General features: G+C 39.8%; 2 protein-coding genes across 3 annotated transcripts in view; one reads left to right on the plus strand and one right to left on the minus strand.

Annotated features, from left to right (window-relative positions):
- Positions 1-8,060, minus strand: part of SMIM14 (small integral membrane protein 14) — a 145,507-nt gene extending 137,447 nt beyond the window's left edge. The window contains exon 1 of the mRNA XM_061421189.1: positions 7,694-8,060. Within this exon, the coding sequence (XP_061277173.1) occupies positions 7,694-7,841 (148 nt within the window). The 5' untranslated portion in view covers positions 7,842-8,060. The remainder of the gene's footprint in view (positions 1-7,693) is intronic.
- A 56-nt stretch (positions 8,061-8,116) lies between these two features.
- Positions 8,117-13,067, plus strand: part of UBE2K (ubiquitin conjugating enzyme E2 K) — a 76,043-nt gene continuing 71,092 nt past the window's right edge. The window contains exon 1 of one of the 2 annotated variants that reach the window (XM_061421187.1): positions 8,117-8,459. In XM_061421187.1, coding sequence (XP_061277171.1) covers positions 8,397-8,459 — 63 coding nt within the window. In that variant the 5' untranslated portion in view covers positions 8,117-8,396. The remainder of the gene's footprint in view (positions 8,460-13,067) is intronic. The other variant, XM_061421188.1, reaches the window with a different exon arrangement.

The raw sequence follows: 13,067 nt of genomic DNA on the forward strand, positions 1-13,067 counted from the left end.
ATTTTGGAGCCCAAGAAAATAAAGTCTCTCACTGTTTCCATTGTTTCCCCATCTATTTGCAGTGAAGTGATCTTCGTTTTTTGAATGTTGAGTTTTAAGCTAGCTTCTTCACTCTCCTCTGTCACTTTCACCAGGAGGCTCTTTAGTTCCTCTTCACTTTCTGCCATTAGAGTGGTATCATCTGCGTATCTTGATTCCAGCTTGTAACTCATCCAGCCTGGCATTTCTCACAATGTGCTCAGATATAGGTTATATAAACAGGGTGACAGCAGACAGCCCTGCCATACTCCTATCTTGATCTTGAACCAATCAGTTGTTCCATACAGGGTTCTAACTGTAGCTTCTTGACCCACATACAGGTTTCTCAGAAGACAGGTAAGATGGTCTGGTATTCCTATCTAAGAGCTTTCACAGTTTGTCATGATCTACACAAAGGCTTTAGCGTAGTTGATAAAGACAGAGATAGATGTTTTTCTGAAACTCCCTTGTTTTCTCTATAATCCAGTGAATGTGGCAATTTGATCTCTAGTTCCTCTTCCTTTTGTAAACCCAGTTTGTATATCTGGAAGTTTTGGGTTCGCATAGTGCTGAAGCCTAGCGTGCAAGATTTTAAGCATGACCTTACTAGCATGGGAGATGAGTGTAATTTTCTGATGGTTAGCACATTGTTTTAGTACTACCCTTCTTGGGGACTGGGATGAGGATTGACCTTTTCCAGTCCTGTGGCCACTACTAGCCCTTCCAGATTTGCTGACATACTGACTGAAAAACCCCTTCATGGATCACTGCCTTGTTGTGGTGAAGGGCTTGCGTAATTCAATGAAGCTATGAGCCATGCCGTGAGGGCCACCCAATACTGATGGGTCACAGCAGAGCTCTGACAAAACATGATCCACTGGAGGAGGGAAAGCAAACCACCTCAGTATACTTGCCGTAAGATCCTCATGAATTGTATACAAGGCCAAAAAGATATGACACCCAAAGATGAGTCCCCCATCTTTGCAAGTGTCCAATACACTACTGGGGAAGAGCAGAGGAGAACTGCTAATAGCCCCAGAATGAATGAAGCGGCTGGGCCAAAGTGGATAAGAATTCATACTACTGGCTAATACGTCAAAATCATTTTAAAGAGAGTAAAATGTAGTTTTTACTGAGCACAGTGCTTTTGCTGAGATGTTTATATAATAAACATGTCTTCTGCTACTTTAAATTATGATTTTCCTTGTGTTTCTTTAGTGTGTCTAAGTCGTGGGGCTTGCTAACTTCAGGACCTAAGTGGGAATTCTTTTGAATTGTTAACCCTGGAAAGGAGTCATTTCTTAGGTTAGTACAGCTGAATGCTCAGCTATAGGGAGGGGAAAGCGGGTGTGAATCTCCACTCCAGGGAGCACCAATTAAGGGAAAGATACTGATCTACTGTTCAAAAGGCAATGCCTCAGCTGACCCTTCAGAGTTTCACCTTAGTGGGGAGAACTGTAACTTTGAGTTCCTCAAAATAATTCTGATTTAGAGACTGTAGTGCAGGAGAGATTGATTGGTAATTTTTCTAAATAGCAACCACATTCAGGAGAGTAGGGAATTATGGTTGTACCTTAGTCTATCAGACAGGGTCCTGGCAGGAAGTCAGTGGTAATGAGAAGAATCTGTTGAAGAGACTGTTTACAAATGTTAAAGGAAGCTGCTGCTGCTGCTAAATCACTTCAGTCATGTCCGACTCTGTGCGACCCCACAGACGGCAGCCCACCAGGCTCCGCCATCCTTGGGATTCTCCAGGCAAGAACCCACTGGAGTGGTTTGCCATTTCCTTCTCCAATGCATGAAGGTGAAAAGTGAAAGTGAAGTTGCCCAGTCCTGTCTGACTCTTAGCAACCCCATGGACTGCAGCCCATCAGGCAAAGGAAGCTAGCAAAGGCTAACAACAGCAGGGAGCTCTTGGTGCCTCTGGGCTTGAAAGGATAGGAGCCCGTAATTCCTGGAATCTTGAAAGAACAATAGCAGTAGCTGTAGCTGCAGCTGAAGGAAAGAACTATTGAAATTGTGGCCTTTGGGAGGGAAAGGTAGCATTGTTAACCCATGGCCTCATCTCCTGCCAGAGCATTCCACTGGCTGTGTTCAACTGGAATCCAGAAAGTAAGAAAGCTTTGTACATGTAGTGAACTCCTTGGCAGTCCATACTTCCAGAATCCAGGGGCACAGAGTAGAGAATACTGGAGAATGGATTTAGAGGAGCAAACAAAGAATATCTGGCCAATTTAATGAGGCTTATATGATTTGTCAAAATCTGTATTCTAAATGAATGATAGGTAATTGACAATCAAGGGACTAGGTAGGTAGAAGTTAGTTGTGGATTTTAGTTAGCAGGAAGTCCCATGTTGACTAGTTCATGGTCTTTGAGACAACTAAAAGAAGAGGAATTTGAAGAGTGGCCTCTGGAGGACTGGGATCTTTCACTGCAGCCCCAGTGATTCTAGGGTCTAAAAGAGAGGACTCTGGTTTAGAGGAGAGAAAGGAATTCACGAACTCAGCAAAAATAATTGGGATGATCAGCAGAGGGCAGTCTACTGGAAAGGTGGCTGATACCTTGACTATGACTTATGAAGGTCCTATAGCCATGTCCCAGCTGTAGCTGCATATTCCCTGGACGGAGTGGAATTATGAGGTCCTTTCCTAAAAAGCTCCCACCTAAAGAGCCTGTGTATCTGACAGGAAGAAAAGGTAATTTAAGGCAAGGAAACATTATTCTGTGCTATTGAAACAGCTTTCCCCACCATGCTATAGATATTCTGAAAGCCACAATGGTGGGGGTTCTGATCTAGTCTCTATATTGAAATAATACAGTGTGCATTACAATCAATACTGTGGTGCCCACTGGCCTGGAGTTCAGTTCAGCAGTTCAACTGTGGATCTGAATGCTGGTTTCCACTCTTGCTGCTAGAGTTCCTCATCCCATCTGGGGTGGGTAGGGGAGAGGAGCTAACAAGATGGGAAGGGTACGACTCAGTGAAAGAGGGGGAAAAAATGCAAACTGACCTTGGAATTATGACTGGGTGTTTCAAAAGGAGAGTTAAGTGAGAGGCTTGGATAGAATAGGCAGTGGTGAGGGACAAAGGAAAAAAGTCTCAAAAAACTGATAAAACACAAGGTCAGGAAAGGGCTGTAGGAAAAAAAAAAATTCCTCTACATATAGAACAGGATATTTGAGTCTGTAGAGCAGTCATAGTAACTAGCAGGAGCTACAAAAAGGAAGACTTACTTGTTTCCAAGGTAGGGGAGTATTATCAATGGCCAGCAAAGCACGATTATGCCTTGCCACATTTCTTTTTATGTGAATCAACATATCAAAACACATTGTTCTGTTAGAGACAACAGAGAGTTAGCAGATGAACTTTCCCCCATCCATCTAAAACCAATTTCACACACTTCAAATAAATAATGTTTATATACTTTATATATTCTGAAAGTGGAGAACTTTTTAGATCTAAATCTCATGCTTAAGCAGTACATTTAAACAGTCACAGGCACCAGGTACCAAGTGGTGGTGTGTGCTCAGTCGTGTCCAACTCTTTGTGACCCCATGGACTGTAGCCCACCAGGCTTCTCTGACCACAGAATTTTGCAGGCAAGAACACTGGAGTGGCTTGCCATTTCCTACTCCAGGGGATCTTCCTGACCCAGGGATCAAACCAGCATCTCTTGAGTCTCCTACATTGGCAGGTGTATTCTTTACCAACTGTGACACCTGGGAAGTAGTACAGTATGCTCAAATGTACTCCATTATACTCTTAAAGAATATATTGAGGATTCCAAAAAGCATTTGTTTACATGCATTAAAGAGCATTATGTTAGAAATTAAAACTAAGAAATTACTGAAGTATTTACTAATAAATAATAAAATCCATTATATGCTTATATAAATAGTATAACTTCAGTGAAAAATAACTATTTTCTAAAACAAAATCTCTTTAATGCTGGCTTAATGGAACACAGCTGCATTTTAATATATGCCTTTGCATTCAATATGTTGCACATGTTGCTCTGATTGAAGTACATAAAGAAAATCTAGCCTTATGCAGATTGGAAAGGGAAGGAATATTTTAATAACCTTTTCAGATAACTGCGGATATTATTAACACTACACTAAATCTAGACAAGTGGTAATTTCTCAAAGGTTAGCTGAAATGTTATGAATGAACTTTTTGTACTGTTACATTAAAATTCATCAGTCTGTCTTGATCCTTTTTGTCTTGATCCTTGAATGAATGTTTTCCCCATGATGATTTTGTAACACTATGCATTGGTATTTGGATCAGTTATTACCTCACTAATTTATGCAGATCTTCCTAATGTTGACATACTCCATTGTGTAATTTCTAGTAATCACATTTGTCAATATCACCCAATTTAATCAGAAAGGTCTTTAAGCATATTGGGAAGCTATCAAGTCACAGTGGGAGACATGTTTTGTAAAACTTTAATTTTCAGTTGAAAGCTTGAATTTATCATGTTTAACAAATTCTGTCAGTTATTTTCCTTGATGTGATAGCTTACATTGTTCATTTTTGATAAATCACCTGCCAAATAGCCAACTCTTAAGAAAAGTTGTTTGTCTCAATCATTAAGTGAAAATGGTGTTCCATGAAAAAAATGATTAAGTTCAGCTTGCAGCTCGACCATTTTGTACAAGTGCTTTACCATGAGCTTTGGTATACAGAAGTCCTTTATGTATCCTTTGCCTGTGTGTGTGTGAGAGAGTTGCTCAGTCATATCCGACTCCTTGCCACCCCATGGACTGTAGCCCGCCAGGCTCCTCTGTCCATGGAATTCTCCAGGCAAGAATACTGGAGTGGGTCACCCATTCCCTTCTCCAGGGGATCTTCCCAATCCAAGGATCAAACCCAGGTCTCTTGCATTGCAGGCAGATTTTTCACTGTCTTAGCCACCAGGGAAACTCCTTTTCCATGTATCATACAAAACATTAAGACTTTACTTGAAAGTTGAGGTTTAATATAATTAATAATCCCAACTGCTTCAGTGAAGACATTCTAATGTGAAACAGACAGTTTTAAATAGTGAGTGGATGACTTCAGTAACATTATTACTAGCACAGTAATTTTTTTGCTCACTACTGCGTTTACAGCACCATTACACCATTTTTTAAAAAAGACTTCCCTGTAGCTCAAACGGTGAAGAGTCTGCCTGCAATGCAGCAGACCAGGGCTCGATTCCTGAGTTGGGAAGATCCTCTGGGGGTTGCAAAGAGTCGGATGTGACTAATATACACACTGCTTTTACATCATCAGTGCATGTGTGAACACAGTAAAAAGGAAAACAATGTCTTCGTTTTATTTTGATAATAGTTTAGGCATTGCAGACATCTCAGGGATCCCTCTTCCCATGTGACTGCAGACTATACTCTGAGATGAGTATTTCCTTATCCTTGCTAGAATGTAAATCCTACGACTGGAAGGTTTTTTTGATCTTGTTCACTGGTATGCCTCCAGGGATTAGATCATGCTTGGCACACAGTAGGCATTCAATAATTATTTAATTAATTATTTAATGAAGTAATCAGCACTAACTTATAACAGCGAAGAGATTATAACATGCATTCTGGAAATTCGTTTTTAAAAATTTAGTTTTCAATAGGTAAAATATACAATAGGATACATGATGAAAAGTCTCCCACTTTGCCTTCCCCAAGGAACTTAAATTGCTATCTCAGAGATTACCACTGCTGTCAGTTTCTGATGTGTTTTTCCAGTGATACTTTATGGATTCACAAGCATATACACAAACATATTCCTTTCTTCCCTCACACAAATGGTGGTATATTATACACAATCTGGACAGAATCGTAATTTTTTTAAAACAGCAATTATTTATTTATTTGGCTGCACTGGGTCTTAGTTGCAGCATGCAAGATGTTTAGTTGTGGCATATGAACTTAGTTGAGGCACGTGTGATCTAGTTCCCCAACAGGGATCCCCTGTATTGGGAGCATGCAGCCTTAGCCCCTGGACCACCAGGAAAGTCCCAATAATGGTTTTTTAAGTAAACTTTTCCTTTCGGAATAATTTTGGATTTACAGAACTGTTTCAGAGAATCTTGTATACCCTATACTAACTTCTATTAATGTTAGCATCTTACATAATCATACTATCATGTCAAAACTAAGAAATTAACAGTGTTACACTATTAACTAAATTACACAATTTTTTCAGATTTCACTAATTATGTCCTTTTGGTTCCAGGGTCCAATCCAGGATACAACATCACTTTCAGCATAGTGTTCTTTTTCTCCCTAAAATGTATTTCGAGGATTGCCTCATGTCAGTTAATTGGCAGTTGCCTCATATTCTGTAAATACGAAGGACTTTAATAGGACTGTAAATAGGAAGGACTGTAAAAATGGAGTGAAAGTGGAATTTCAGGGCCAGTGATTATGTGCATTTAAAAATTACCAAACTTCTCTTCCCCAAATAAATTAGCATACCCTTCTAATTAGTTCCCCTGTGATTTGAGTGTTTTAAATTTCTTTGAAGCGACAAGATTAATATTGGGGACTGAATTAAAGTGATATAGATAAAGTATTCAAAAAGTTTTTTCACACATTGAAATAATTATTTGTAACGTACTGGCACAAATACACATAGCATTGCAACACATACATTATACCATATTTTATTGTGCCATTACCCACATGTATAGTTGGTTCGCCTTAGGACCACTAGGGGGCTCTGCTGGAAGGGCTTTTATAGTTCTTCCGTTTAGGGGAATGTTTCCAGATGATGCTTTAGAATTCTAAACTCTTAAAACTCGGAAGAGATCATCTTATCCAGCTTCCTTGTCTTGCAGAAAAGGAAACCAAGGTTGAAAGAGAGCGAGCTGGTATGGAAGAGGGCTGGAATTTAAAATCCCCTCTTGGTTCCTGCGGCAGTTCAAGAAATTTTTTTTTTGCCATGTGCCTCCACTGAATGACTCATACCCAGGGGCTTATTTTTTTTTACTGCCACAATTTTGGTAATTTTTGCTAAGATGGTGTATTTGTGATATTTTCCTAACAAGATGCTTTACTGATTAGTTAGGTGAAAGAAATGCATGAAATATAAACTTCTAAATAAATAGTATTACAAAATGTTTTCTACTCAAAGCATCCCTTAGTATCAAAACCATATTACTGGCAGCCTTAACAACCACTTTTAAATTGCCTTTAAATTTACTTCCCACTTAAAACATTTACTCTTTACTCATTTATTCATTCAATATTCATTGAGAGCCTACTAGCACCAGCCACTGTTGTAGACTCCAGGCTTACAGAAGTAAAGCTGCCCTTCCTTCCCAAGAAGCATAGGTTTCTCCAGTTTTCCCTATATGTTCAGATATCTTAGTTCAGTGGTTTTCATACTGTGGTCTCTGAACCAGCAGCTCGAGCAGCAGCACCTGGGAACTTGCTACAAATGCAAATTAGGCCCACCTTGCACTCTTTGTTTTTTCTTAAGCTCTCCAGGGATCCTGATGTACATTCAAGTTTTAAAGCTATGGTTTTAGTTCCACGGCTTGTTATTAATTATCTAAGTAGGCCAAAGATCAACATCTGGCTTCTAAACCCATCTCAGGCATCTCCACTGAGACCTGGTCTCAATTACAACTGAGATACAACAATGACCATACTTAATTTAATGATTTGTTGTACCTGGAAAGATCCTGGGATGACTGCAGTAGTAGAACTGTAACGGCTGCAGGACAAGAACGAACCGCAGTGGCTTTTCAGAACCAATAGAAAATGGGCCAGACCGAGTTCCCGGACAGTGTTTTCCGACACTAGACACAGCCGGATACATTTAAGCCCGCGGTCTGGCTGAGTCAGGGCGGCGCTCCAAGCCTAGAGGGGCCGCGTGAACCCATCAGGTTGGACTCGAACCTTCGGTTAGAGGCGAAGGTCTGGAAGCCTCCACCATACCACCTACATTCGTACAGGGGCGGAGGCGCCGGAGACGACCCGTGAGGCCCGGGCAGCCCTGGCCCGCGCGGAAGCCGCACCCTCCTGGCTTCAGACGCCGACGGGGCGGAGCCACGCGGCCGCAGCTCAGGCAGAGACGCGCCGCACAGCGCGGCGCAGGTTCGCGGCTAAGGCGTATGGGGCTACAACGGGAGCGGCTGCGCCGCCCGGCCGGGTCAGCGTCGTGCGCATGCGCGGACCCGGCGCCATTTTGGTGGCCGGGCGCGGAGGTGATTCCACATTGAAGATAGTGCGGCGGTCGGGGTGGCAGTGGCAGCGTTCGTGTGCTCGGGTGTGAATCGCCGGGGGAGGAGGCGGTGGAGGAAGAGGTGGCGGCGGTGGCGGTGGTCGTAGCGGTGGCGGAGGAGGCGGGTACGAATCAGCTGCGGGCGGAGACATGGCCAACATCGCGGTGCAGCGAATCAAGCGGGAGTTCAAGGAGGTGCTGAAGAGCGAGGAGGTCAGAAATGAACTCCCGGACGTCCCCCACATCAGCCCAGGGCGGGAGGGCCCTTCCGGTGGCAATCCCAATATCCCTGGTAACCCCCGGTTGGCCTTCTTTGCGGCCGCCCTTCTGCCTGTGGGGAAGCAGCAGTCTCCCCCTCCTTCCGCCGCCTTTCCCTCCCCTCCCCGGGCCCTGGGATGGACGGTCTCGCGGGCGGGGGTTCTGGGGAGGAATAAGGTTTAGGGGGCAGATGGAGGAAGGGCGCTTAAAGGCGGGTGTGAGCTCTAGAGAGCGCCCCACGGCAGTGGCAACAGCTGGAAGTGTGACTGTAGGGTGGGGAGGTAGCAGGCCAAGCCTGAGAAAACCCGGGAAGTGGGTTGGGGGAAGGGGAAAGGTGGTAACTGGATCCGGAGAGCCGCGCCGCTCAAAGGCCCACACTTTTCAGGGTATTCTGGGTTATAGCCGGTCTGGCGGCCACCCTCCTTTCCTTACGGAAGGGTGATTGATGAAAGAAGGAGGTTCGGAGTTAACTCCCTCTCGGTTGGGTGTTGGGAGAAATGAGAAGACATAATAGGGTACTAGCTTATTTGAGTGGGCGATAAGGGAATTTTCACCTGAGATAGAAAATTAATTCCTTATTAGACTATTATCTCATTTCCACTTACTCCGACATTCTAGGCCTCTTTTTCGATTGACATCTGAAGCTTTTTGACTAGGTACAGGCACGTTCGGTATATTAGAGACGTTTAAATATTTTTAGCTAGGATTAGGAAAAAATAGTGGAGTGTGTGAGTAGCTTATTTCAAAAAACCTGTTTACAAGTTACAGACGAGAGAGTCTGTCCTAAGACAATGCCTCTGTGACACTACTGTGTTGTGCCATGAAACTTCATTATGATGTCCCCATAGTTAGTTCTTACTTTTGAAAAACTGTCCTACTTAAAAACATGAGATTTCAGATTAATATATTGTTACGTTTCTTTATTAAGTAGGTTTATTCCAACATATATCTGAAATGATTAAAATTTTTTTTTTTTTTGTCTCAGGCTACTCTTGAGTCCTGTAGAAATTTTAGATACGCTGATATTGGCCACATTTGTTAATGTATTTTAAATGTTTGGGTAATTTGACTCAAAATTATGAAAGTATAGTACAGTTTTTCACACCCAAAATCAACAGGAATGCTAGGTTGTTTTTCTCCTTGGACTCAACAAAGATTAAAAATACTGAATGGTTATTTTCAAGATGTCAAATATCATTATCGAATATATTATTGCTATTTGTGTTTTTCTCTTACGTTGGTACTTTAATGATCTCAATGATTCGTGAAATTCAGCATTCTAAACATGTGATGAGTTATTGACAAGTCTGATAGCAAGCACTTGAACTTTATTTGTGCCACTGAATCTGAAGTGACTGTGTGTCTTTACAGTTAGACGTGGAAAAGATTCTTTAAAATTATTTAAAAATGCCCAATCCTAGCAGGTTTATTGAATATAATAGTATATAAGTAATGATCGGTTTTACAGAGCATGTGTATGAACTCTGACCTCTGTATTTGTTAAAGTGCCAAAACTCTGAATGGAAGGATGACTTTGTGTTTTTGTGGTACAGTGCAGAAAAAGAATCATAAATACCTGCACTGTGATATATAGTGAGACAGTGATTCTAAATTTTTCTTTGGTAAGAAAATATTTTCCAGGATACTTGACGTATATCTTCCTAATGAAAGTTTGCAGCTAATATTATTGCCAGTAGCCTAGAACATTCCTTCTGTAATACGTTTGTACAAGCCTGAAACTTAATATAAGACTTTAATGCTTTATTTTCTATTACTTAAAAGTGGTCACTGCTCTCATAATTCGTATAGTCTCTGCATTATGTGAGGTGACTTTTCACCATGATATTCTTAGTACTTGAAGTTTAAAAGAAATCTTGTATTGCCCTAGTAATGCATATTGTTAAAATAATACAGCTTTTTATATATAAGCAATGATGAAACCTTGTTTCAAGTAAGTGACGTGGTGTTTCAGAGGAAGAAAACAAAATCCAAACAGGAAAATTATTTTTTTATCTGGAATGAAACTTCTTCCAGAAAGAACATTTAGGAAAGGATCAGATAATTTAATATTGGAATATATAACCAATAAATAGCTTTATTTTCACCAATATATTTTATTTCATTGATACTTAAGTCCAATTCTATAGGTGGATTATGTTGATTATTTTCAGTACATTGAAATACAGTCCACATGTTTCCTTTTTATGTATGTAAATGCAGTATTTGAGTGGCTGGTATGTAATAAGTATTTCCTCATGTTTTCTATGTAAATTTTCATTTTACCAAAGTTTATTTCACATTTTTGTGTTTACTAAGAATCTTGATTGATTTTAAGGATTTTCCCTCCCCCTTTTTAAGTGTCTTTGTAAAGATAGCTTACATCTGGCCTAAGAAGTTGTAAATGGCCACTGTTGGAGTGTGTTGTTAATTAAAATACAGCCTCAAGATAAATGTGAAAAGTACAGGGTAGAATCAGAACAGTGAGAGGAGGCCACCATTAGTGTCAGAAGTAGGGGAGTATGTGTATTTGTATAGGTGAAAGGATTAATGAGAACTTGGTAACATTGTTTCTCTGTAGGAGAATTGGGTGTCTGGGGCCACAGGCATCAAAAGAGTCCTTTTGAATTTTGAGTCTGCTAATATGTTATTTATTAAAAATAAATAAACCATGTAGGCCTTTTTTCCATGAGACTGTGTTTGGAAATCTGTCACTTGTCTGAGATATTAATTTACTTAAATCTGTGTAAGTTTAAGTAATATTTCAAAGTTGAAAGGAATAGAAAATTGATTTAAAGTACACTTAATAGGTGTTTTTTTTTTTTATTGAATTACGTAAGTGAATTGTAGCTTATGAGGACAGAGTAAAGCTATAATCTGTACTCATAGGTTATATTATTTATTATAAATTGTTACTGGTATTAACAACCACCATTTGTAAAGGAACTAGCAGCTCTATTTGTTTATATATATTACTGCTAATTCTCAAGAACAGGTTGTTGAATTAGATTTTTTATTTCTTAGATGAGAAAATTGAGATTCAGAGAAGTTAAATTATTTGTCTGCAAACATACACCTTTGGGATTTAGATCTAAGTTTGCTTGTGTTTATATTATACCATGCTGTCCTGACTTGTCAAGTGTAGGCATACTTTTAATTATTTAAAAATAATTGAACCTGGTTTGTATTACTGATTAGAAGATTTAAATGAAGCCTAATTTAATTGTTTAAACATTAAGCATTACCTGTAATTAAAGGTTTGCTTGCATTTCAGTATGCAAAATATTTTTAAATTTGAAGTTCACTGAAGTAAAATGCCCGTAAATCAGTCCACATACCCTTGTTTGTTCTCGTCCTGTATGGTACCTGTAGTTTTTTTTCATATTGTAACTGCACTTTGCTAACATTTTCTAGGATTCTCATAGGGAATATTTAAATATGTGGCATTAACAAATTGGTTTCATGAAAACTACTCTTGTATAAATTTCCCTTGAGTATTTAAATGGATTTTTGTACCTGTTGTCATTTTAAATTTTATATATTTGACTATTCTGTATAGAACTAGTTACAGATCTTTAAAGGGAAGTCTTTTAATTTCTGTTGACCATGGTGTCTCAACCTTGGCACTGTTGACATGTGGGGCAGGTAATGGCTTTGTTGTGGGTGGTTCTCCTGTGCATTGTAGGATGTTCAGCACCATCGCTGACTAAGAGCACTAGATGCCAATAGCACAGGCAGTCTTCCTCCCACCTCCCTACCATTTCCCTGCCATTGTGTCAACTAAAAATGTCTCCGTACTTTGTCAGACGTTGAGAACCACTGCTGTAGACAGAACTCTTTAGAAGAACATTTAAGACTGTTAACTATATAGAGTTTGTAGTATAATTTATCTAAAAGATGAATGGACAGTAACTGTACCAAAAAATTGATTATAGCATGACTACTACTAGCTTTGAGTGTTCTGTTTTGTTTTTAAGACTTTGCCCCTGGTTTATCAATTATTATCTTTTTCAAGTTTTTCCTTTCTAGTTTAAAGACAAAGGTGAAATTTCCTGCTATAAACTAATGTAACTAGAATTTGAACAATTTTTTACGAGTAGAAAAGCGATTTGTTTTTACAGCTATGTAAGTTTTTAGTTCAGTGTAGCTTAGCCTTATGAGTGTGTTATTGACTCTGGGTGTGTTATTGACTGAGTTAAAAAAATTAAAAGCCTTTCCAAGTAGTGCTCTTGGGGTGCATTTCTTTTTTTAATTTTTTAAAGGCTTTGATCTATCCATCAGTCATCTGGGATTCCTTTGCAGATCATCCCTTTGTAAAGAATGTGTTTTCTTATTTCTTAGTAAATATGTTATCAGCATTTATTGAGGATATTTGCAAACAGCCCTGAAAGACTTACCTGGTTGGAGACAGATAAAAATGATAGATGGAGAGAAGCAGAGCTGTGGGAATTCTGAGGGTGTGTGTATGTAGGAAGAGAGGTTGTTGAGCTCGGTTCCAAAGGAAAGTGAAGACTGAATTTCAGGAGACAGTCTTAAAAGAATTACAAGAATACTGTATAATTTATA

Source organism: Bos javanicus, chromosome 6, assembly GCF_032452875.1.
Source record: "Bos javanicus breed banteng chromosome 6, ARS-OSU_banteng_1.0, whole genome shotgun sequence".
NCBI classification, from domain to species: domain Eukaryota; kingdom Metazoa; phylum Chordata; class Mammalia; order Artiodactyla; family Bovidae; genus Bos; species Bos javanicus.